Source organism: Juglans microcarpa x Juglans regia, chromosome 6S (assembly GCF_004785595.1).
Source record: "Juglans microcarpa x Juglans regia isolate MS1-56 chromosome 6S, Jm3101_v1.0, whole genome shotgun sequence".
In the NCBI taxonomy this organism is placed as follows: Eukaryota; Viridiplantae; Streptophyta; class Magnoliopsida; order Fagales; family Juglandaceae; genus Juglans; species Juglans microcarpa x Juglans regia.
The window spans coordinates 14,953,346-14,980,104 of record NC_054605.1 but is presented as its reverse complement, the minus strand read 5'-3'; the positions used below and the strand labels follow the sequence as shown (position 1 = coordinate 14,980,104).

Below are 26,759 nucleotides of genomic sequence, written 5' to 3'. Positions count from 1 at the left end.
CATAATTGGCCACCACTCACAATGATTCAAATAGGGACAATGAAAGCATCCAATATGTACAATATAAAAATGTCAATGAATGATAAACGCATCTTATCAACTAAAAGACTCGGCTTTCTTTTGGGTCTTTGTGGATTCTTATCATCTCAAAAAGTATGCTTTCTTTTGGGTCTTTGTGGATTGATCCTTTAAATATATATTTAGAGATGTGTTTTAAACTATTAATAACGTAGTCACTAAGAAAACCAAACACATTCAAGTCAACTATTCTATGTCTCGATCTCTTCATGGGTTTTATTAGGAATATTATCCAAAGATAACGATAGGTTTACTATCTCTTACCATCCGCTTATTATTTATTTTATTTATTTATTTATTTAATGATTAAAAAAGTGATTATTAGCGAAGTTATATATTTTTTTAATTTGTTCTTAATGAATAAAGATGTTAAAAAAAATACTTAAAAAATAATAATAAAAAAATAAAAATTTTAAATATATTATAGAATAATAAATAAATGGTAAGAAGTAGTAAACTATCATTATCTATAATCCAATGTATATGAGCAATTGCCATTTTTTATTTGGTATACTCTATCTCTTTCTCTGGTGCTCGCAATCATAACGAAAAATTTATAAAATTAAATTTATAAATTAATATAATTTAAAATGGTATGTAAAATTTTCTTAATACAAAATTCTTTTAAGAGTTAATTTATAAAATTAAAATTATAAAATAATATAATTTAATATTATACATTAAATATTTTTAATAATAAAAATGAGTTTATATGATTTAAAACAACTATATTCTAAAATAATGTGTCGAGAAAAGGAAGGGCACGACAAAAGATTTTGATTGGAGTTTTCACAACCAGTCATAGTCCTAGAAATAATGAAATGCAAATAATAAAATAGTGTTTGATGTGCTGAATATAGGCTGCTACCTATTGACCCGGGTTACATAAATGCCACCAAATATGCATCATTGCTACGATTATTTTTATGGGAGACGCTGCCAGCCGGTCGAGTGGCAAATTCCTTTTTCACCCGTGAATAAGACACTATCACGTGTGGGTTGCACTAAAGTGACAATAAATCACCTGCAAGTCATCACATTATTTTGTTTTCTCTCTCCTCTCTCCCCTCTTTTCATTTTTCTCCATCTCCACCCGTCGTCCTGCTAAAATTTCTACTGAGGAGCTCAAATAAAGAAGCATAAAAATCGTATAAGAGTAGTGATAGAGTTATTATCTTTTTATTATTTATAATGTATTTATTTTTTTATTTTAAATAATTTTTTAACATTCTTAATTATTAATAAAAAATTAAAAAAATATATAATTTTACTAGTAGTTACTTTCTTAATCATTAAATAAAATAAAAAATTAAAAAAAATTAAATATAAAAAAAATAGTAAATGATTAAGCAGAAGATAATAATCTTATCATTTTTCATCATATAATATATTTAAAATAAATTTACAGAACGTGATATTCAAAATAAAATTTATCCTTTTCATCATATCCAGGATGTAATATTGGTTCTTATGGATAATTGTAACAATAAGATTTCATTCAAAAATACATTTTTTAAGCTGTTTCATGGATTTTGAAACCAGAATAGATATGCATCACGATTTTTAGGATACAATTGGATGTTGAATTGAAATCAATTGAATTGAATTATTTATGAATAATAGTGAATTAAATAGTAGATAGAGTTATATGGGATCTATCTAAACTGAGTTTAAAGTATATTTAGATGTAAATATGAGTTTAGTACTTTATATGAAAAATTGAAAAAAATTATGATCTCACATATAAAAATGTTTTAAGTTAAAAAAAGGTTACGGGTCCCACATGTATAAAGATTTTGAGTTGGGATGAATTTAGTAATTTGAGAGTTTGGCATTTGAATGTTAGACTCAGCTTAAAGTTATACTGAATTCAACCGAACTCAATTGAGTTTAGAAACCAAATGCAGCCTAAGTCTCCAAAATCTACGAACAGAGGTATGCACCATGATTTTTTAGTCCAAAGATGAAAACAACTCTAAAAACTATGAAAGAATCGTCGCATCGCACCTATAGAAACTGAACACCAAATCAACAACCCTAAATACTTAATATGCAGAAGAAACAAAAAAGCTTCAAGTAATGGCTAAAATTCAAAGGGTTCTAGATTGGAGATGGGTTCCCAACAAGACAAAGAGGATAAAGAGAAGAGAGAAAGGGAAAAGGAGAAGACGAGAAAAATAAAAAAAAAAGAAAAGAGGGAAGAAATAAGAGAACTGATTTAATAAAGTAGAGCACATCATAAGACACCTAAATCTTATATATGTTAAAATTTTATTGGCTGGAGTAAATTGGGGAAGGTCACCCGACCGTTCCATAACTTTTCTCTATTTTTATTATTAGTGGTGATTTATTTTCTTATTTTTTTTCCATTATTTTATATATTATTAATGGCGATTTATTTTGTATTTTTTCCCATTATTTTATTGGAGAAATGGATAGAGAACATTACAAGACAACCAATTTTGCTAATCTATTGCAATTTTGTCGCTATCCCGGAGACATCTCCTAATTTTTTTAATTAATTAATTAATTCCGAAAGCCATAGATTAAAGTAGGAGTCCTAACTTATTAGTCAACTCTTTAAATTATTAGTGATCAGTTGGCCTAATTGTACGTATAGAAGAATATAAGGATACTTGAAAAATAAGATAGAGATAAAAAAAAATTTGTGAATAATAGTAAAATTATTTATGAATAATAATAAAATAATTTAAGTTATGATTTTTTATTTAGTTTTGAAAAATGAGAAAGAAATAATTGAATCAAAATATTATAAAATTAAAATATTATTAAAATATTTTTTTTAATATTATATTTGTTTTAAGATTTGAAAATGAATTATTTTTTTATATTTTATTTAGAAGTTAGGAAAATTTATAATTATTAGGTAATGATTAATTGAAAAAGTTGAATATTTAAAATTGAAAAATATTTATATTTAAATGATGTTTAAAAATGAAACGAAACGAGCCGAGACGATATAAAAACTCTTCCAAACAACCCTTTGTTAAGAGTAATTGGATAACAAAGTTTTCAAAAAAAAAAAGTATAATCTCTAATCGTATTAATTGATGAGGCGCTTCTTATCGTTTTAAGACGGTGTGACTGTAAATAAAAGATTTATAATAAAAATCAATAATCTTCCATCTAAAATCTAAAAATACATGCTTTGACCTCCTCAAAATCTAAAGCAAAAACTAATACTTTCCAAAACCTCAAAAGTCAATCCAACAATCTTGAGAAACTTCAAGTCCTCCAAAACTAGTAGAAACTTGTATCTATTTATTTTCTTAAATCCTTTGAATCTATATTTATTTTTTTAAATAATTTCCGATACATTATTGGAGACAAGCATTAAGTTCTTATGATAGATGGGGCACTATTCTAAAATACCATAGATATAGTCGGCGCCATAAAAATTATGGTCTTGTACCCGTTTTATTACCCAACGAATGAACTCATTTGATTTAAAAAAACAAAAAACAAAATAAGTTGGTACTAATAACATTATTAAATTCTACTCATCAGTTACTATTTACTCTCACATCATATACTTATAAATTTTTTTTTTTATAAGATATGAGGTGTGAGGTAGATAATAGTAACTGATAAGAATAATTATTCATATAAAAATTATGCAATATCACGGATGCTGAACATTATTAATATAAGAAAAGTTCACTTTTTCTTAATGGGTCTCTTTTATATATATATATATATATATATATATATATATATATATAACAGTTGTACATTTAAAACTTGTCCCTAACATCGCTTTTTATCAATTTACTTGTAGTTCAATTACTATGTCCTCCTTCTATAGTAACAAAGAAGAGAGTGAAATTGATGGTTCTAATCTTCACGAAAATGTTCTCTTTATAGAAGTAATTTTCAAGGACGAGTGATGATGCATTCCTCGACGACAAAGCCTACATATCACACCATTACCATAGTTTACATAGGTGATACTTTTCATCATTATTGTGAACAATGATTTGTTTTTTAAAATCGAAAAATTAAAAGTTGATTTGACAATATCATTTTATCATAATGAAATAAGAGAGAGATATGCCGTCCATTCTTTCATCCGAATAATGACCATTTAAGCACTCATAGAAGCAGACGGAAAAAGATGACAGAATTTGTGTTTGTGGATTCAGATTTCAAATGGAGGAGGAGGGGATACATTATGCAAGCTAACAGTTCCTTAAGGAAAGACATGACATAGAATTTTCCTTCCTCAATATGTTACCATTGATTTGTAAACACCATTTGATCAATTTGCTTTTTAAATATACTTTTATTTTTTGGCTGAAATTTGGTATTAAAAAGTTTAAAAAAACATGCACCGACCCGGCCCATTTAAAAAAACCGTATATGTATAGCCATTGGCCCATTAGCCCGCAATGAAAGAATCCCCCATTGCCGCGGGTGCCGTGCTTCCGATCCCTTATTATTATTATTATTATTAATATTCCATTGTATCGGTGCCTGAAGTTAAGTTAGAACTCCCCTACGAAATTTCTCAGGCGCCAAAACAAACGAACACAAATAAAGCTCCAACGCTGGCTTCCTAGAAGCTTACCTCGGAAAGCTCCAACCTTCATCGATGGCGGCCTCGTCGCCAGCTCCGTCCCACAATACCACCGCCCCCGCCGCATCCCACAACTCCTCGCACCGTACGGACACGCCGCCGAAGACCCTCCGTGGGCTCAACAAGCCTAAGTGTCAGATATGCGGCAATGTTGCTCGCTCCAGGTATTCTCTTGCTTATTTTGGTTTGCGCTTGTATAGGTTTCGAAACCCTAGATTTTTTTGGTATGTGTGCCTGTATGTGTTTGCATTACCTTTTGGGTTTTGGGAGGGTTTAATTACTTTCTTGATGCAGTTCTTCCTTGGTAGAGATATTTATTTTTTTCATTTTTCGATTTGGAAAGCAAGAAAGAAAATCAAGTCAAATTGCAATAGAAGCCGCGGTTTTGGGATATTGATAGTGGTGTGCAGCGAATAAACTACAAAAATGGTCGATAGAAAATGTGAACCGAGAGGAAGGTCTTTCTTAGGCACATGAATTGAACATTATACTATACGACATTGTAAGAAGGTGGGATAATTGATTAAATGCTTTGCTTTGCCTCAAACCTCTTGAACTCTTAAGAAACAAATAACGAGGATGGGCTAGTTAGAATATGAGCTGCATAAATCTAACTTTCTATGTGGAACATGGAAGATTTTACATTCCCGAGTCATCGAACGGTGGCTCCTAGGTCTTTCAAGAATAAAGAAAAAAGGCATGTTAAGCAGTATGATTACCCATTAATGTCTATTGCGCATCTAATAGAACCCCTTTAACCCCTTTTAAATGAAATGTATTTTTACGGATGGTTAAGGTTGAAATGTAATTTTATGGGTTTTTTTTTCAGAAGTTTTTCAGAAGGGTGTTTTGATTTCTCCTTTATTTTTACACATTGAGATTATATCCTTTCGTAAACAAAAACTGACAATGTAGGTGTCCATTCAAGTCATGCAAGAGTTGCTGTTCAAGAGATCAAAATCCTTGTCCCATTCACGGTATGCTAATTTGAAGTATATATGTAGTGTTGAACACTGTTCCTTTTGTCTCGTGGTCATTGTTTGACAACAGCGTTGTTCAATAATGTGAAGTTTAACTGTCATATAATATTAAAATATACCCAACTTGCTCACCATTGACGTCATATCAAGTGCCTATTCTGAACCTATGAATGCTCCTTCGCTATTAATTCATCTCTTCAGTCTGCAACTCTAACATAAAGACTGTTAGAAGTTTGTTCCTATGTTTCTTCTTTTTGGCTGGTCAGGAACATGCACAAGTTTTCCTCCGAAGGATCAATAAAAAAAATGCTTTGACTGTGCACTTGTTTAAGCTTAGGCTCAAGACACTGTAATGCATATATAATTGGGCTGGCGATTCCTTTATTTTCGTTTGCGCAGAGTTTGAGATTTTGTAATCTTAACTTGTTGAGTTGTTGGATTTTTCAAGACTTTAATGTAGTATATAAAGACTGTACATTCATACATACATACATGCAAAGTTTCCTTTCTCTATTGACTTGTGTGAGACTATGTAACCCTAAGCGTTGCACAATGCCATTGGACAATGGCATTGCTTGCTATGGATGCTGGTTTGGAACCCAGGCCTGGGCTCTACCACTGTCTAGAGGAGCAATATCAATCAATATATAGAGGTTTAAATGTTAATTTTGTTAGTCACATGAAGTGTATGTACTATGAAGGAGTGCATCTTGTAAAGCTAAGCTCTACTCCTGTAGCGAGGCCTTGAAGGAGATTTTATGTCTTTGTTTCAGTTTTTTTTTTTTTGTGAGAATGACCCTTTTCCCTCTTTTCCTATCTTATTTATTATGAATGCAGTTTTGAAAGCAAGTGCAACTGTTCCAGACAAGACATCGAGGGCAAGCACTCCCATGTTCGACCAACAAGTATCTGAGGCATCTCCCTCTGGGTAAGTAATGAGCATCAAGAACCCATGCAATTAATAACCCCTAGGGGTTGGCTCAAGTGGTAAAGGCCTTGGTTAGTTCGTCGTGGTGGTATGCTCCCTTTATGTCTAAGGTTTGAATCATCTTGGGTGCAAACAATTACTAGTGGCCATCAGACTGGGGGATTTTTCTCTTGAATTACCCAAGGTGCACTTGCAGGAAACTCCTTGCTGAAGGTCTTTGCACCTCTGGGATTAGTCGGGACACTGTTTCCAGACACCTGTTGCCAATAAAAAAAACCCATGCAATTAATTCCATCTCAAATTATTTCTACTCATGTTTCTAGTGTTTAGGACAACAACAACAACAACCTAGAAAATAATTTTTGTAAAGAATTGCATTGCACTCTTTCATGCCTGTTTCTGTGGCCATTGGCCATTGGGAAACATGCTCAACATCATTCAATTGAATAGTTCACTCAACTACTCGTTTAAAGAAACACCATCTTTAATGACTCATGTCTTCTTTGGGGATGTGATTGGCTTAAGAAGTCTCTCTCAAACACAAATACGTATTGTATGTATTCTTCGTCCTTTTCTACCACAAGATTATATTGAGCCTTATGTATCATAACGGTTTTGTTTATCTTTTCTTTTCTTTTTGCTCAGCCTTTTCAGTCCTGCCTCCAGTTCTTATTATTGTCACGGCTGTGTAGCAGTATATAAACTTTATACCAAAAAAAGTCTGCTGTCTCACTTCTTTGTTTTACATAGTTAAGTTACATATGCGAAATTCATTTTTTTTTCAAATTAGTCCGGCAATTTTATTAAGGCGTAGAATACAAACAGGAGAAAGTGCCCAATTAGGGAGGAGAAGTAAAAGTAATGCATAAATTCTAGATAATTGGAAAAGCTAGAACTATAGGCAGCTGACAGATATTGTGTTTTTAGCATAATGGCTCCTGGCCTACTACTGTAATCTCACAATCTTCAAAGTTCCAAGCATTGCATTCCTTGCAAAGAAACATTAAGCACACAAGAACCACCCGCCAAATTTCTGTGCTGCACTGACCAATATTCTGACATCTCCAACAAGCCAACTGCCCTACCTGGTTGTGGCATTACCTATGCTACACACAAAAAATGAAAAGCTAAGGCCAATAAAGTTCTAGCCACCTTGTAGTGCACTGGTTTTGTCGCTCTTCTTGCATGAACAGCACCAATTCATCCCTATGATGCACTTTTTTATCAGCTTATCAATAGTTTATATCTTACCTAGTGCTGCTGTCCACATATAGAAAGTCACCTCCGATGGAGCCTTATTTTTCCAAATATCTTTTCAAGGAAATGGAGGATTCGAGGGGGCATAGGAAATGATAAAAGGTTTTAACATCAAAATTCCTTTTCTTGGAAGGGGTCCGCAGGATCCTCTCCACACCCGACCTCTAATCCTTAAGTAGCAGAAGATCTGAAAGAATGAAGAAATCAACTCCATTACCAATCCTGCACCGAGTTTTTAACGGTGATATTCCATTGTCTAGTACCATGAGAAAGCTGCCAGTAATTTGCTACTGAGATCTTCTTACAATGAGAAATCCTAAACATTTTGGGTAAAGTTGCATTTAGGCACCTATAGCCCTACCGCACATCATACCAAAATCTAATCTTTGACTCAGTGTCCACCTAAAATAGGATAAAATTAGATAGTTCCCAACCCCTTCCCAATATTTTTCCACACCAGAACTCCGTAAGACCCACAGCTTCCCTAGAGTGACGTTCCCACATGCTGCTATAAGTAGGCAAATTGGATATGTATTTTTGTTCAAAGTTATCCAGCAGCCTTTAGAGAGAGAGTCTCTTCCACCCAGCCAATCAACATTCCATCTTCTCGGCGATGCCATCTCTAATTATCTGAGTTTGCAGAGGATATCTTGAAATATTTAGTTTCAATGGCCACCAGCTTTGAATATCCCTTTCGACACATTTTGCATGGAAATTAAGTGTTGTTTTGTTAAATTTGATTTCCACAATTGAAGTCGCTAAGTATGCTTTCTTTTATGAGGTTCCTCTGTGACCTTTTTTGGCATTGCTTTTCAGCAACTTCTTTGGCATGGTTCTCACAAATATATGTACCACTGCTGTTTCAAGTTATTTTGCCTTGAACATTTTGTTTTGTTTGGGCTTTATCTCAGGTCTTCATTTAGAGTTGCATCACTTCGGCAGCTTTCCAACAATTTTGCCCAGTTCAATAATGTGCAAATCCCACTCCGTTCGAGAAAGCCACTGACTAAAAAGGTGAAAGGAATGAATCAATATATTTTCATTCATATTTGAGATATTGTGGTGGTAAGAATTACTTGTCCTGATATAGGATGTTTTCTCAGGATGCTGCAGCGATTAATGAATGGAGATTTTCCAAGTTAAAGGAATACAGGGACAGAAACGTTGAAGTGGAGGATGAAGCTTTTGACCGATACATGCATAATATTAGTTTACTTGAAGAAGTTTTTTCTGTGAAATCTATTCTTGAAGGATCCATTGAAGACGGGTCATCTGTTTCAAACCCTAAACCTACTTCTATGGAGGCCAACACTGAGACAATGGTCTCGAGACTGAAGTTGCAGCTAAGATCAAACTCAATAAGAAAAGATAACTTCAGGAGGAGGATTAAACAAATTGTTGATGAGGGATTAAAAGAGCTTCAGAAGCCTGATTTGGATGATGCCATTAATGAACCAAATGACCAAGATGAACAAAATGAAGGAACAAAAAGGGCCAAAATTTCGAAGACTGAGAAGGCATCGACTATAAGTGATCTTATTGATAAGTTGAACAAAGCCCGAAATGAAGAGGATCTTAAATCTTGCTTGGAGATGAAACTACAGCTATTTAATCAGGACACAGTATCTAATCAAACAGGAATTAAAGATGCATCCCTGGAGGATCAGACTCCTATAATTGATTCAGAACCCAGAAAAAAGTTTCATTATTCTTTGAAAAAATTGATTAGCACGACAGATATTGATCAAGAAACTCTCAGCAGGATCGATTCGCATTTCTCATCCCTTGAGCAGATAGAAAATTTATGATTTGTTGGAAGGGATTTTCAATTGGGGAAAAGAGTTAAGGTTAGCTTGTTCAAAAGATCAAATCTCTTAATGTAATTGTGAAATACTGTACACTGATGTAACATAGTGGATGCAAATATCTTCATGTTGATTGCGGATTCTTATGCAATGTGGCTATAGAATCAAAAGCTTAGATATTGATCTGTCTTTATGGGTTTTCTGTTGTGCAAAATGGATTTTCATTTTTTTCCTTCTTTTAAGTCGCAAACCTACACCTCTCGAGTACACTACTTGCTTGCACTAACTGGGAGAAAGACTGAATTAGTATTACCAACACTGGGATTGGTTATCCGGAAGTTAAAATGTCCTAATGATGATGTTCAGTGTTCCAAATAACCAAACCCAATGTTGATAATACTAATTCAGTTTTACACAGCCTATCTAATTATATTCAGATTTTAATATCTTTTGAGAATTTATTGGATTTGGATTTGGATTTGGAAATGTGTACAGGTTTTAAATTTGGATGTTGAAATCAAGTCATAGCTATCTACTCCAGTCCAAAGTCTAAACCTTGTATTATTCCAAGTCCCAGCATAACAAACAACCAATTCTGATTTCTGCAGGCTGGATGATAGGATACTCTTTGATGTGAATTTCTGCAATTTTATAAAGGAAGATGCCACCGACATGATGGTCTAGAGAAGCAGGTTCCCATTGCTTTTATATTTACACATTTGGTTGTTTTCCTGAGATTTCCACAAGGTTCTGTTAGTTTTGACTTTTCTAAATTTGACTTTCAAGGTGAAATAAAAGAGGTACCGTAGCCGTCTAATCTTCAGAACAAAAAGGAAATATATATATATATATATATATATATATATATATATATACAGGAAAATGAAAAAAAAATTGTGGCAGCCTCTTTAGGCTATAAGAAAAGTGGGTCAGTAGCAGAAAGAGACTTCAAATTCTCAATCTTGCAAGAAACACCAAAATAATTTGGAATATGTGGTTTTCAAGTGATGTCATGTCTCTGATCTATCTGAAAGCTTTCCTCCATTATACATTGCTCTTTAACTCGGTCATGATTGACGGACGGTTTGTTTATAAGCCAATGGAAATGGTGCTCAGCAATTGTCAAGTTAATAATTCTTTTCTATCTATATATTTCGTTCTTTCATTTGGGATTGAAAAAAAAAAAAAAAAACCCTAAAAACAAGTAGTTCTTTTGAGGTCAAAAGGGACCAAAGAATTTCTAATGCATTATTTGTGTTTGAAAGGCCCAAGAAGCACCATTCATTGGGAGGCAGAAACCTAATAAAATAGATCATACAACCCAAACGGCAGGGGGGATTAATGCGCAAAAGGAAGGCTACAACACAAAAATAAGAAAAAATTCTCAATGGGTTCTAACTAAAAGCAGCTCATCGTGATAAAGAAATTCCATCCTTATGAGAGTCTCTTTGCCAAGCTTTTTTTCTGAACCATTAATCTTTGTGGGTTTCTTTTAATGGGGTTTGCTTTTCTTGCTTTATTCTCCTACATTCCCTCTCAACGCACAACTAACTACTTTGTTGATGATATTCAGAGGGGAAAAAAAAAAAATTAATAATAAAATCTACTTTAATTTCTTGGTGGATGATATCAATCTTTCTAGGCCATTTTCCTTCGAAACAAGGCTATCATACTTATCTCAACATCAACTTTTCTAGGGCTTTTTTCAAATTAATCAATCCCATCATCATGGCGAGTGCTCCCAACCTGTTATTAATCTTAATCATGATTATTTCTAATTATTAATCTTAATTCATTTGGACTAAATTATTATATCCCACCAAAAAGACACAGACATGAATATTACCCAAAAGACCCCAATGTTGTGATCATATTGCCAGGTGAATATAATGCGCACAAGGGTTCAAAGTTCCATATTTAGATATATATATATATATATATATATATATATATATATATATATATAAACACCACAGGTGATGGCCCAATGGTTATTTTATATATATAAAAACACCACAAAATTGTGTTTTTTTTTTTTAGTTTTTGTGGCCTTTGACCGCCGCTAAAACCCTGTAAAAATACCATTTTTTTAAAACATATGTTGTGAAATATATTGTGAGATGTGTTGTGTCGGTATCATTACTTTTTTAAAATGTAAAAATGATAAACACACATCATTACTTAAATGTAGTGAAAGAAAAGGTAAGAATATCACATGGTAACGGTGCTGCCAAGTCCCTTCAGTTAAAAAGAAAGATACACAATATGCCCCTGTAATGGCTATCAAGAAACTTCAAAATTGACAAGGGAGAATCAGTTTTATGTGATGATGTTTGGTTTACATGATATTCCTCTTTTTCTAAAAGAAAGTCTTCCCCCATGTGTATGTGCAGCCAAGAATCATGGCCTCTCTATAATTGTGAACTGTTACTATCAGAGCCTGCAATTTCAGCCAGTCCAATGCCACTAGTTTATGGCCTAAACTGTTCTGGAAAAGAAGAAGAAGAAGAAGGATTTCAATAAGATCATGTTTGTCTGCCAAGTCCCACAGGGCCATGTGGTTTTGCACACTATTCTAGAACCCCTAACATGTCTCACCAAAAGTTTGTACATGCATGCAATTAGTTTTGATGTTTTTTTTTTTTTTTTTTTTTTTGCCTAATTCAAGGTATTGTGTTGCTCTATTGCATGTAGGGGTAAGAGGTAGTAGATCAAGTTGGGAATTTAAAACATGGCAAAATGAATCCACACTTCAAATGGCTAGTTCTACTCTAACCTGGATTGAAGAAACAAGGTGGTTCATAAGACTAACTTAGGCTACGCTTGGTTGCAAGACTCAGTTGAGTTCAGTCTAATTTTAAGTTGAGTCTAACATCTAAACACCTAATTCTCAAATTATTAAACTCATCTCAACTCAAAACCTCCTTATACGTGGGACTCACAACCTTTTTTAATTTCTTATAAAAAGTACTAAACTCATCTTAACATCCAAACACACTTTAAACTCAGTTTAGATGGGTCTCACATAACTCCCTCAACTACTCAACTCACTACTATTTATAAAGAACTGAGCTCAACTCAACATCCAAACGCAGCCTTAATTAGAGTATTTGCTATTAATTTGGCCTAAAATAATATAAAAAAAAAGGAGATAGTGTATTAACTGTTCAAGTGGCATCTAATTTGAGACCGTCTGAATAAAGTAAAACAGTTCAAACTGTGTCGCATCACTATCTGTGACTGAAAATGATAAAATTTAGGACAAAAAATAACATAGATAGGCCAACCCGAAGAGATAATAAAAACTCAAGATTGAGATCTTTCATGGTCCTATGTACAGAAACTTTGATCTAAATCCCTCAACAGCTGCGATTGTGTCCATCCTCAAACCACTAAAACCTAAAAGATAATGCCCCAAACAACAAGATTATTGGTGTGGTGGCTTATCCTTAGGGTCAAGAAATGTTAATTATCTTATTAACTAATGCTTGATTTAGGAACACGGCACAGTTTGGGATTTTTGTATCGATCGGGTCAAAGGCAAGAAGCTGGAAAACTGATCCATCATCTCCCATAATTATGTTTCATAATATAAAGTATTCCAAGAGACAAAAAATCCAAAGAAGAAATGCCAAATATCTCAAGCTTAATTTTCTTGAAATGTTACGTAAATCCTAACTTAAATTATATTGGTGCGTGGTTTAAATATCCCATCAGATTACTGACATAGTTTCATATGATACGTTCGATCTATTTTACAATAAAATTAATAACTTTATAATCTAATATACCACATTAAATCAAGTCAATTTATGTGTTTACTTTTATAAAATATCTTTATGATTAAAGTATTTATGATAATTACATATAGACTACAACAACAGCAACAATAATAATATGGTTGATTATTCCAAGTTTTGTCGCTTGCTTATCCTCATACATGCTAACTTTTCCTCTCTATAAAGGCTCCTCTTTTTTTTTTTTTTTTTCCATGATCAGCAAGTAGGACCCGTTCATGGTTGTGTAAGACAAAATATAATAGATAATGATCATAATATTTAGCAATACCTTTCTATTTAAAATAAATAAATAAAATTGTGATGCACCCCACCTAATACATTGGATCATAACCATGGATAAAAAAAAAAAGATGGGGAAAAAACATTGTGACATTTTGCTCAATTCTTGCATGAAATATATAAAGACAACCAATTCTTGCCAAATTCATCCTTAATATGGTTTTTTTTAGAGAATTGCTATATACACAAAGAGATTACACAAAATAAATCTATAAATTGATGTGGTTTCATGGGATTTATTATATCGACTTTACAATAAAAGTAAATTTATAATACGACGTATCGTATCAAACTACATCAATTTGTGAATTTACTTTTGTGTAATCTTTTGTATCTAAAGTTTTTTATTTTATTTTTTATTATGCAACTCAATGAACTCGATCATGCTTGAGAGACAATTAATTAAAGGTCCTACTATTATTGTAGTACGCACAGGACTTGACGGTTTCAAAGCAAGATTATTGGTGTGTGTTTGGACAAGCTAGGCAGTAAGATTGGATGAGATTGAAAATATATAGGGTTAAAGGATGGGAGCATCCATTTTCTTTGGACAAGAGTGCAATAAGTGAAGATTGTCGGCATTTTCAAAACGCCAAAAATTAATTAATGAGATTATTAAAGACTTGGTGTACTCTTGTACCCTATTATATATATGGTTCATTGGCATGCATTCATGTATATATATATATATATATATATCTATGTGCATGCACATCAATTTCATGATACATTCCACTTTTTTTAAGCACTTTTTTTTTGTGTGTGAGAGGTAATAATAATTTAGCCCATTTCTTAATTCCAACATGTTTAGGTTAATTTTTAGGTAATGTTTGTAAATAACTAATTTTAATTATTTGGCCTGCAAATTAATTGATCATCATGATCATGATCATTTTGAATGAATGGCCATATATAGCATTTGTCTCTGGGAAATAAGTTCCTCTTGAAAAATTGAAATTTTCTTTCTTTGATGGGACACCAAAGAATCTTTGAGAACAAAAGCTAGCAAGAAGGTGTTAAAATTTCCTTCTTTTCTTTTTTGTTTACTTCTGTATATATCATATATGAGCCAAAATAGGTGTCATAAATAGACTTAGCAGGAGCACCACCACCACATCGAAGTTCTACACATGAGTTAATAAGGATAATACCACATGGAAGACTTATAAAGGTTTTCATTTTCACACTAATGGGCATGCAACGACAATATACAATGTTTCTGTCGTCTCAGCTTACATCTGCATATAAATAGAACAAACAAACTTTGTTTTTGGTCTTGTCTACATGCATATATTATCATCATGTGTCTCATGTTCTGTTTAATTTGTGTTTAACGTGTTATATATGCTAGCTTATGAAAATGTACTCCACATGACTGAGAGGTACTTACCAATGAGACTAAGGGATAAGATCAACAGATTTGAAAGGAATGTCCATTCAATTTAGAATCATCTAAATTTTCCTTGAAGAACAGAAGAAAATTTGTGAACATTGATCATTTTTAAAAGGAAAAAAAAAATATCGATTGTGAAATTATGTTGTCATTAGTTATTAATTATTATCATTGTAATTTATATTGTTTGGAGAGAAACTCTATTTATAAGTATTATTTTTTATATACTCAACATATTACTGATATGGAAGCTTTTGAGTCTCGGTATAGATGATGTATTAACACGCGTGCTTAACTTATGTGAATGGGTTGTTAAAATGATCAGAGGTGGGAACAAGGTCATGACATCCACCATGAAGAAGAATCAATGAAAAAAAAAACTTACAAAAAACACAATTACACAATCAATCTTAATTAAGAGAAATTAGGTGACAATAAAAGTTGCCAATACCAAAAAAAAAAAAAAGTGGGTAATAATTTTGGATCGAAATAAAATGCACTAGAAATTGGTACTGGTGCTTTGAATTTCATGTCTCCCAAAGACAAGTGTAGATCACATGATGTGCCTGATTTCAAATTCCTACCAATTCCATAATTGCTGACAACGAAAAGCAAAGAGAAATGGGGGAAAAAATAATTGGGTCCCTTATGGGTAAAGAGTACAAAGAAGTATACCCCATTGTTTTGATTCAAGTAAATGGCTTACTAATTGCAAACATTATTTGAAAAAAAAAAGAAAAGAAAAATAAGGAGGAGGAGGAGGAGGAGGAGGAGGAGGAGGAGGAGAGAGAGAGAGAGAGAGAGAGAGAGAGAGAGAGGTCTGTCTGTGAAACAGTGAATGGATTGGGTACACAAGAGAAGAAGATCAGTACGTTCCTCCTTTCCTTTACTTTCCTTTGGTCCTATTAATTTAGCCCAATTATAGTGCATGTGGGCCCAAAAGCTGTTTTGTCAAATGTCGATTTCGGTTTTTTGTGTACTGCAATGTGTACGTCTCGACGGTGGAATAAAAAAAAAGAAGGGAGAAAATACATGGCACCGAGTGCTAAAGCTACGTGCCTAGCTACCTTGCTTTCCATTTGATTCTTAGGTGGTTATCCCAAAAACATTTGGTCCCTCCAAAGTTGGTTCTTGAGAAAAATACACAACCCCTTTAATTATTATCTAATTTATAATAATTTTTTTTAATAATTTAATAAATTAATTACATTATATAATTTGATTTTAAAAAAATCTTAAAATTTTTAAATTTTACAAATCAAATCTTATTATTTAAGTGATCTGAATAGTGTACTCTACAGAACAAGTTGAGACTGAAATAACTCATTTGTAATTACTCTTGAACTGATCTAATCTAATTTTCTTTGGATTCGAAAGAGGGAAATCCACCCACATTTTATGAGCTAGGGAGAAAGAGTTGTGTTTAGTCATTATGCAAGAATTAAATAGAAGGGACAGAAGCCCCCTCAACAATAACTCCATTATAACCAATAGGACACTTAAAAAGGAAAAAAGTATAAAATGTAATGGATTACAGGTCTGGACCCATATTATTTGGCATGCATAGTCAAGAAGAGGATCCTGATGATAAAAAGATGACTTGTTGTAATCCTATTAGATTGACAAATGGGTATGGTGCATGACATGTAAATGAGATTTATTTGTGTAAAAATGGTTTAGAAAACCTACCTATAACAAAGTTTGAAACATGCACAAGATCATCTTGCAAAATCATCAAGATTGGAAAAGAGATTTCAATGAAGAAAAGTCATCATCTCCACCTTTAATTTATAATCCTTTTCATGGTTTCTTTTCTTTATTTATTTATTTTTAATATTTTTTTAACTGAGGTAGGTGAGCAATCCTAATTAGCTAGCTAGCTAGAGAGAGCAGATCAGGGAGGCAAGGGAAAGGAGATTTGAAATGGGAAGATGTGCCAAATAAGTGAGAGAGGTGGCATGAATTAATGATAGCATCAGATAGAAGGTCAAGAGGGAAAAGGGTAGACAACGTGGAGGCAAAGGAAAGAAAAATACAGACACCAATACCATAAACTTTTAAAGAGAGGTGGGGTTAGGGGGTGGTGTGGACTGTTGAGGTTGTACTCTACATAGGAAGGAGACTTTCCCTTTGTCAGTTTCTTTTCTTAATAATGTTGGTTGAGGTTGTGGGAAAGTCATCAGCAGCAGTGCCTGTAATATATATATATATATATATATATATATATATATATGCAATGGTTGAGAATTGACCCAACGTACCCATTAACCCACCCATGCCTTTTCACCATCATCTCTAGTACCTGTGGCTATCTTCCAATCTTCAAGATGATCTAATATACAGGCCATGGAACAAAAGCAAAAGAAAAGCAAAGCATAACTGCATCTCTGATCTCTCGATATCTAAAAGTTATAAATATGCCCACTTACCTGATCATCTTATTATTCATTAAACTATATATCAATGAATCTGTCTTATATTTCAAGTTTCTCTCAATATATATCGAATAAAATAAAAGCTAATGCTTCGAATACTTGTTTAAATCAGTATTTATTTATTTATTTATTTATTTATTATTGTAAGTTTCTTCTTGTTGAAGAATTTAAACGATTAGTTTCATAATTACTTTCTAACCGTTTAAGTTTACGAGATAGTGGATGATTTCATCACGTGATAATAAATTAGGGGTACCGGTGAATACATGGAAGAATTTCGTGTTAATTTCAAATATATATATTTTTTTCATTGGAAAATGTGTCTTTTATTTTTTCCTTTCGATGGATTAGTTTCGGGTGGGTGATACATAGGGTAGTGTTGTCATGGATTCCATTTCCTCCTTCCAATATTAAATAGACTGTGTTTAGATAGTGGAGAGATCTATTATTTAATATATTATTATTATTTTTTATATAATTTTTTTTATTTTTTATTATTATTCACTATTATTCAATATTTTATCATTATTTTTTTACTATATATTAATTATTTATAGATAATTTGATATCATTTCACTGTCCAAACATAGCGCCTAAACCATCCAAAGGTCAGACTTTCTACTTACCCATTTCTTAGAGGCTTATTAGATTAGTCAAATTTGGATGATCATCCTTGAAAATGACATTTATATATGAAATGAACAACTTTCCCTCATGATGCTCCTCTGTTTTGAACTTGTTTACATATCAATGCCCTACTTGGCATGGCATGGCTTCTATTTGTTATAATGATTCGAGGTGGGTATGCATATTTAATTAAAAAATCTCATCATTTCCCTGACAAAAAAAATGGGTGTTTCTTTTTCTTTTCAGAAAATGACGAGAACCAAACATATCAGTACTCTTTCGGCCTTGTACGTACGAAAATGACTTCCATAATTTGAAAAAAGCTCTTCTGATGATCAAGCCAGAAGTTCTCATGGAAAAAAGCCTTCTCCCATCGAGCATCCTAAACAACAATCACCAAAAATAAACAAGAGAAAAATGAATGAGTTTGCAGCTTATAATTCCATCGAACAGTACCATCAAAATATCCACAGATCATCGACATGCTGATTATATATATATAATATTTTTTTGGTTCAACATGCAAACATTTTCTTTTTGGAGTTTCCACGTGCATGCAACTTCGTAAAAGATGCGATTAAAATGAAGAAGAAGAAGAAGAAGATTAATGCCAAGATGTTCATGTAGGTACCAGAATTGAGTGGCTAGCTACTGTTTGGCCGTTCCGAGCTTTTTTGGATTCTTCCTTAGAAAATCTGAGAAACAATAAACTAGAAAAAGCTGTGAGAATCATTAGAAATAGAGAGAGCCCATCCTTCTTGGTTCTTTGATGTTGCATGACGCGTATGTGTATCTGACGGGTTAAGTTTTATTAATGTCTCGTTTTCCTAGAGAAAGGGAATTAATATTAGAAAATCGAATAGTTGTTTATTTTATATATCATACTACCATCTTACTATTTATAAGCTCTAAATCCGGAGAATAATACATATCGAAAAGCTCATGTACATATTATTGTATATATTTCTATTAATCTTAATTTATGCACTAAAATTCTTATAAAAATTAGAAAATATTATCGAGAAAGCAGAATAGTTTTATTTTTAGAAAAATTTTATATATCATACTACCATCTTACTAAGTAAGATGTGACACATTTATCACTATTAAATGATCATTTATTGCATGGTTCTTTATCATATAATGGTGATGAATATGCCACATACTACTTAGTATAATTAAAATAAGATGAGAATGTGGTATATAACATTACCCGTTATATATTATTATCGAGATTGTTCATGATCACGTGTACAACAACATTACTTCCTTCTTCCCTCCTGAAGAGGCAACCGGCCGGGGATCCTTAGGTGTCGTTTGGATTTGAAGATGAGTTGAAATGAGTTGAGATGAGTTGCGAATACAATTGTTCCCACTTTTCCATGCATGGTACTGCACATTCTGGCAACAACCATGTTCGTCTTTGTAAAATTTGAAGTTAATACTTATAGCAGGGGATATAGAGTTTACTGTTTGAGTAATTTTATATATAATCGTGAAGTACGTAAATGCTGGATAATTGCTTTGAAAAATAGTAAAATTTACTGTTAAAAAATTAATTTTTTCTCTTACTGTTTATGTACTGTTGATAAAATTTGCTTATAAATATAGAGAACTCAAAAAATTTACTTGAAGAACTTGAAAGAATCTGCAAGAAAATCGTTATTAATGATCTTATTAAGGATATTATTTTTTCTTTTTTTCTTAAAATTATTTTTTCTTTTGGATTTTTTTTCTGTTGGTGTCGAGAGAGAGAGCAAGGAGAAAGAAATGTTTTGAGAGAGGGTTTGTTTCTGTTAGTGTTGAGAGAGAGAGAGAGAGAGGGGGGAGAGGAGAGAAAAAAAAAATAGTAAAATAAGATTTAGAGAGTGAATAGTGCATCTTTAAATTTGTAAAAACATTGTTTATAGTAATATAAATTTTTAGATATGTATAATCCAATACAGTTCAATTTAAGGTCATATTATGTAAATATGTAGATGCATAATCTATTGCTAGTGCTCTGTTTCTTTTTTCTATTTATCATTTGCACGCGTTTTCAAACAACATTTACCTTTAATTTTTTAAAAAAAATATTTTTATAGCCAATGAGTCATGACGATGAAAAAGAAAAAAGAAAACAAGGCAACAGTTTGGAGTCCAATATTAAAAGAGAAATATTTTAGTTACAAATAAATTTTATAAAAATAAACTTATAAATTAATGTGACTTGATGTGATACATCAATCGTAAAATTTCTTTTATTATAAAGTAACTCTAATGGTTAGAGTATGAGTTTATTTATGATTTTTTTTGGTGACTGTAGCATTTGATCTCATATAAAAATACAAATTATCGGCAAGTACTTCATGAGCAAGTTTGTCTCGGAAGAAGTCATGTTGTTTTATCCATAGGAAAATTGATAAAACTTGGTTTTAATTAGAAGCAAGAATGGTAGGAAATTAAAGGGATTTTCCTGATCTTCTTTTGGATTTTTCGATTGTCTCCAATTAACTTGATCCTCACTATAAGTTCTCAAACCAATTGAGAAACCAAATCAATCAAGCCGGCCCTCATTATACGTTTGAAAAAGTAAAGGTATGAAAAAGACTTAGACCTAGATCTCATGTGCCATCCCCCAAGGAAGAAGAAGTGGTAAAGAGATAAAAAGAGGCGGCCAGCTGGGGGAATTAATTACCTAAATTATATATATTCCATTGGCACCTTTGAAAGAGATCAAGATATTGATGATCAGATGCTTCTCTTGTTTGCATCCAAGGTCAATGTATATAATATATATATATATATATATATATATACACACACACACACACAGAAAGCCAATTAAAATTAGGGTTGAATGAATGCTTGATTGATTCCTACGTACCCATCAATGCCCAGAACTTTAATCTGGTCCCCATGATGGAGAAACTTTGAAAGAGAGATCAGATATATAGCATATAAATTAAAGAGGTGTACGTTGAGAATTAAAGGCAGGCTAATTCAAAGTCATGAGTCGACGTATATACGTACGTGCCTCATCTCAATCCTCAATATGCTTGCAATAGTGGTTAGAATTAATGAAAAGGTTGATGCATATGTATAGAATCATAGATAACTGGTTGGCTTTGCATCGTTCGTACGTAGTCGTCGTGGCGTAAGTACTTACGTAGCTCATGATCATGATTCCATGCAACTTATATTAAGCCCGGATTGAATCGCGCGCTTTCAAAATTTATACGTCTGTCTTGCTCAAAATAATAATGTTCTGCATTATTTTTTCATATAATATATTATTCTCATGATCATTATATAATATATATACATGATGATGATCATATGGTTTGTTCATGATCAAGAAACGAGTGGAAACAGCTAGCTTATAAGATTAATCGATCGATAAGTTCTGTCGTTTACATATATATATATATATATATATATATATATAATATCAATGATCTTCTATATCAACAATTTTTTTTTTTAAACTACAAGAAAAATGAGTTTTTGTGACCAATTTATTACAATCAAAAGACTATTTGTAATCAATTTTAGTTACAAATAGTTATTTCGCTGGAATTAACTGATTTCAAATAAGCAGTTTTCTTGCAGTATATATATATTTTTTTCTCTCTTCGATCCTAATTATTATGATCATCTCTAATTTTACGTAGTTTTTTTCTAGCTTTTTCCCTTTTGGTTTTTGTTCTAGGTCGGAAAACATGACTCCATGGAAAGCCATTTTGAGGATTGCACTACTCTTCAATACACTTGATCTTCAATATATAGAACGATTTTTTTTTAATGTTTCATTTTTCAATTTTACTTCATATATATAATCTGATAAACATATTTTCAGTGATCTTTAAATTTTCTAAACAATTTTTTTTCCATGCACCGATGATCAAATTATTTCCTTTTCCAATATTATGATTAATTATTAATTTCCCATCTACATTTGGCGTTGATTCTTTATCTTCCAAGACTACATGCCGAATCATTTATATATATATATATAATATAATATAATATAATACTTAAGATTGTGTTATATGTAGGGGTGGGCAAAATTTCAAGATTTCCGACTCCGTCCGAAATCCGATTTGACTCTGACTCTGTCAGAGTCGGAGTGGTCGGAAAACGGTGTTGGAGGGCGGAATGGCTCCGACTCCTGATGTCGGAGTCGGAGTTCATTGGAGCTCCGACTCCGACACCCTTTTTTTATTTGAAAAAAAATCAGGTGTAAAACGACGTCGTTTTACACCTGGATTTTTTCCAAACAAAAAAATCAAAGGACGCCGTTCCACTTAAAGTGGAACGGCGTCGTTTGATCATACGGGGGGTCCAAAACGCAGGACCCCCCTTCCCTTCCCTTTTCTTCTCCCTTCTCGGCTTCTTCCTTCTTCCTTCTTCCTTCTTCCTCATTCTCTCTCAACTCTCAAGTCTCACGTCTGAACTCTGAAGTTTGAACGGCTGAACCTCCACCTCGCCGCAACAATCTAATCCCTCTCTGTTGCTGCCTTGAGTCCTTGCTCCTCCATAGTTCGCAACTTCAATCCGAGCTGACCCCTATGGTGAGAACCCGATTCCGAGCCCTAAGATTAATCCGATTCCGAGCCCAATTCCAATTCTGGGTATTTTGTTGTGATTGAGATTTTTTTTTGTAAATTTATAGTAAGGAAATGTGTTTGGTAAAGTATGTAATGTGTTTGTAAGTTTTGTTGTATGGATGCAATGTGTTTGATAAAATGTGTAAGAGATGTTTCTAAGTGGGGGAGGAGCCTTTGCTGGTCCAACCAACATGAAAGATATTGATTGTAATATTGAGAATATATTCTCTTACAAACATGAGGGTAGTTTGTATTACAGGTGTGCGAAATTATCGAATATGAGAAACTGTCAATGTGTTTGTTCCCAGTCTGAATTATCTATGCTGTCCCCACTCCCAGACCACTCCCCCTGTCTCTTGGGTCATTTGAGCATTCCACATTTACCTTTAGAGTCGGAGTTTAGACGGAGGGAAATGTAATTTTTATCTAATAGATGTCTTACCACTGTCACTCATTAGCTAATTGTTGGAGGATGTCTTGCAAAAAGCAGCTTAGGAGTAATTATTTGTGTTTTTGAGTCAAAACACCACGTTGTCCAAGCTTTTATTAGTGAGAAAGCTTTCGAACAAACAGTACTGGAATGTAGATAACGAATCAAGTTTTTTTTACGTCCAATAATATATATTCTCGATCCCTAGCTCTTTTCAAACCTCATCGATGTCTTCACTGTAATAATCTAAATTAAAGCAGTACGTACTAGTATAAGGTATGCTGAAGAGGTATGCTATAATGGAAAATTTGATGTGGCTTGTATTGAAGATTATTGATGTGGCTATAATATATATTATTGAAGATTTGATGTGGCTTGTAACGTTTAGGATCAAACCAAAACGTGGGACGTGGTACTACTACGTGATAATTCGCAAGTATATATAATTTGCAGCTATGTACTAATCATATTAGGTTAAAACTTAAAACATTTATTAGCAAGGAAATAATTTGTATTTTTTAACGATAAATATATAAGGACATTTATTGGTGAGTTATATATGAAGGTTTGGTTGCTAATTAAAATTCATTATTTTTCTCGTGCTAAACACAAATAAGATACCAAACCAATATCAAATATCGATTAGGAACTTTTCATTTTCAAGGAGACAAACATTTTTTAGTACAATCTTTAATCACTTAAGTTAAGAGAGATGAAAGATGCCTGAGGAACCTCTCTTCGAACAGACTTTTAGGTAAAGTATGCATGTATTGTAAATTTATGGTTTTTCCAGTTTTGGTCCTTATGGATAGAAAGTTTTTTAAAAATATGAATGGCATGTTTAGTGAAATATAAATGTTCTCTCTATGAACGAACCCTTTATTCAGTTTCTTGTATGTTCTTTACTTGTCAAAGTTGATCTTATTCAGATGCTGGCTTAAATTAGTTTATTTTTGCGTTGGTTTAAAATTTTAAATTCGCCTAGTTTATTTTTAAACTAATTTGTGGGTTCTAATTTATTTTTTCAGCTTCATTCATTGTAATATGAATCCTAGACCTAGTGGAGATGATCGTCTACAAGGGGATGTGGTGGATGCCAATGCTACAACTCCTACACCGGTGGGTACTTCCACCCCTAGAGCCACATCTAGGGCAGCTACGTCTAGAGCAGCTACATCTAGAGCAGCTACATCTTGTGCGAGTAGTCGGCTCCCACTCCCAGTAGATATAAAGGATGAGGATATGTTCAACGAAGAGGAGGAGATGCCCATTAAGCAAGATCAATCACCACGGCCTTCTAAAAAGAGGTCGTGGATATGGGAGCATTTCACCAAAATTCCTGGTGATATTGCGAACCCGGTAGCAAGATGCCATTATTGTGGGCAACTTTGTGGATGCCATTCGAAGAAGCAAGGCACTAGTGTGTTAATGACACATCTAAATGGTTGCTAACGATATAAGATAGCAAAGGGATTGGCGGCCATTGATTAGACAAACCTCAGTTACCAAACTTCTACAGCCACTAATGGTACACAGACGAAAAAATTGGTCATCCCTCAATACAGTGAGAAGATGTTGAGGGACATGCTTGCAGAGATGATAATTACTGATGAGATGTCATTTACCACAGTCGAGAAAAGAGGCTTTTGAAAGTTTCTAAACTTTGTTGAGCCACGATTTCCCATTCCATCACAGTATAAGGTGATACGAGATTGTATGAAGAGGCATGCGAAAGATAAGGCAGAGATGAGGAAGATGTTTATTACCACTGGCCAGAGAGTGTCATTTACGACTGACACATGGACCTCCATACAGAACGTCTACTACATGTGTATCACAGTACACTACATTGACAGTGAGTGGATTTTGCATAAAAAAATTATTGACTTTAAAGATATTGTGGATCATAAAGGTGCATCCATTGGGGCGAAGATGAATGATTGTTTAAAGGACTGGGGAATTCAAAAAGTGTTGTGTATTACAGTTGACAATGCCAGTGCCAATGAAACAGCAATTGATTGGTTTAAGCGGAACACGACGGTGAGAGATGATGTCATTCGGGGCCACGAGTTCATTCACGTTCGATGCTGTGCTCATATCATTGACCTCATAGTTGTTAAGGGGTTAAAAGAGGTTGATGATTCCATAACCCGAGTCCGCAACATTGTACGATATGTGAGGGGTTCCCCTCAAAGGCTTGCCAAGTTTAAGGCAATAGCAGAAGATCTTAAGATTGAATGTTCTAGTATGTTGTGCTTGGACGTTTCGACTCGATGGAACTCTACATACATGATGTTGGATGTGGCACAGAAGTACTAAAAAGCATTCGAGAGGATGGAGGTCGAGGATGGGGGCCTGAGATATGCTTTGTTGGAGCCATCAGGACAGGGGCTCGGTGCGCCGAACACACATGATTGGACCAGTGTAAGCTACTTTGTTGAATTTTTAAGAATTTTTTATGAAATAACCATGCGGCTATCTGGATCCAAATATACGACTGTGAACGCATTCTTTAGTGAACTCTCGGAGCTTCACTTCCAGTTGGAAAATAGTTGTACTGACTCTGGTGGATTGTTATCTACTATGGCTACGAGGATGAAGATCAAATATGATAAATATTGAGAGAATATTGAGAAGATAAATAGATTGCTATTTGTGACTGTGATCCTTGACCCCCGAGTTAAGTTGGTCGTTCTAGAATTTTGGGTAAATTCCATTCTCAGAGCAGTGAAGGCTGTAGAGTTTATTAGATTGCTAAAAAGTGATATTGATGACTTATATAATCACTACAGTAATAGTTGTCAGCCTTCATCCGCAGCTGGTAGCTCCTCACATTCGAGGCCGACGGAATCGACAGTTTCCTCAGGTGATACTGACCCATCTGTAGGGGTTAGAGGCAATCGTATTATACGACAGTATCATCAACTCATGTCAACAAGGAATATTATGCATTGTACATCTGAGGTTGAACGATAATTTATTGAAGCTATCGAGGCACCTACTGATGTATTTCAGTTATTAACTTGGTGGAAAGTTAATTCCACTAAGTATCCAGTCATTTCCCATGTAGTCCGAGATGTGCTAGTCATTCCTGTCACTACGGTTGCTTCAGAGTCGGCATTTAGCACTAGAGGTCGCGTGTTGGATGCTTATCGGAGTTCATTGTCACCGTCAATAGTGGAAGCCCTCATTTGCACTCAGAATTGGATAAGTGAAACGCCCATTGGACTAGATACCGTTGGCGTTGATGTCGAGAGCTATAGGCTTGAATCGGGTAAGTTTATATGCTTTTAAATAATGATTTAATTATTTTTAATGTTTCTAACTTTTACTTTTTATGATTTTATAGATCAAATTGTGAATCCTAACATAATTGCTGATGATTGAGAATCTGGAACGGACGCCCCTTGAGAGTCTTGGTAAGAATCAAATTATACTTTTACCGTGTTCAATTTTTTATTATCAATTTTTTTTTTCATTTATTGATTGCAACTTTCTATCTTCATTTCAGGCATGACCAATAGAACAAAAAAACATTTGAGTTAAATCCATGTTTAATTT

At 33.3% G+C, this 26,759-nt stretch overlaps 1 protein-coding gene and 1 long non-coding RNA gene across 2 annotated transcripts; one reads left to right on the top strand and one right to left on the bottom strand.

Annotated features, from left to right (window-relative positions):
- Window positions 1–1,868: 1,868 nt before the first annotated feature.
- On the bottom strand, window positions 1,869–25,064 carry LOC121237039. The gene is made up of 4 exons (XR_005934863.1): window positions 25,053–25,064; window positions 15,990–15,993; window positions 7,685–7,689; window positions 1,869–1,992 (listed from the first exon to the last, which is right to left on the bottom strand). It is a non-coding gene; the product is annotated as an uncharacterized LOC121237039 (long non-coding RNA).
- On the top strand, window positions 4,550–10,418 carry LOC121237038. Its single transcript, XM_041133590.1, has 6 exons — window positions 4,550–4,839; window positions 5,591–5,652; window positions 6,493–6,583; window positions 8,752–8,854; window positions 8,944–9,687; window positions 10,254–10,418. Exons 1-5 carry the CDS (start codon window positions 4,691–4,693, stop codon window positions 9,646–9,648), a joined length of 1,110 nt encoding a protein of 369 aa, XP_040989524.1. The 5' UTR covers window positions 4,550–4,690; the 3' UTR covers window positions 9,649–9,687; window positions 10,254–10,418.
- Window positions 25,065–26,759: the final 1,695 nt, after the last annotated feature.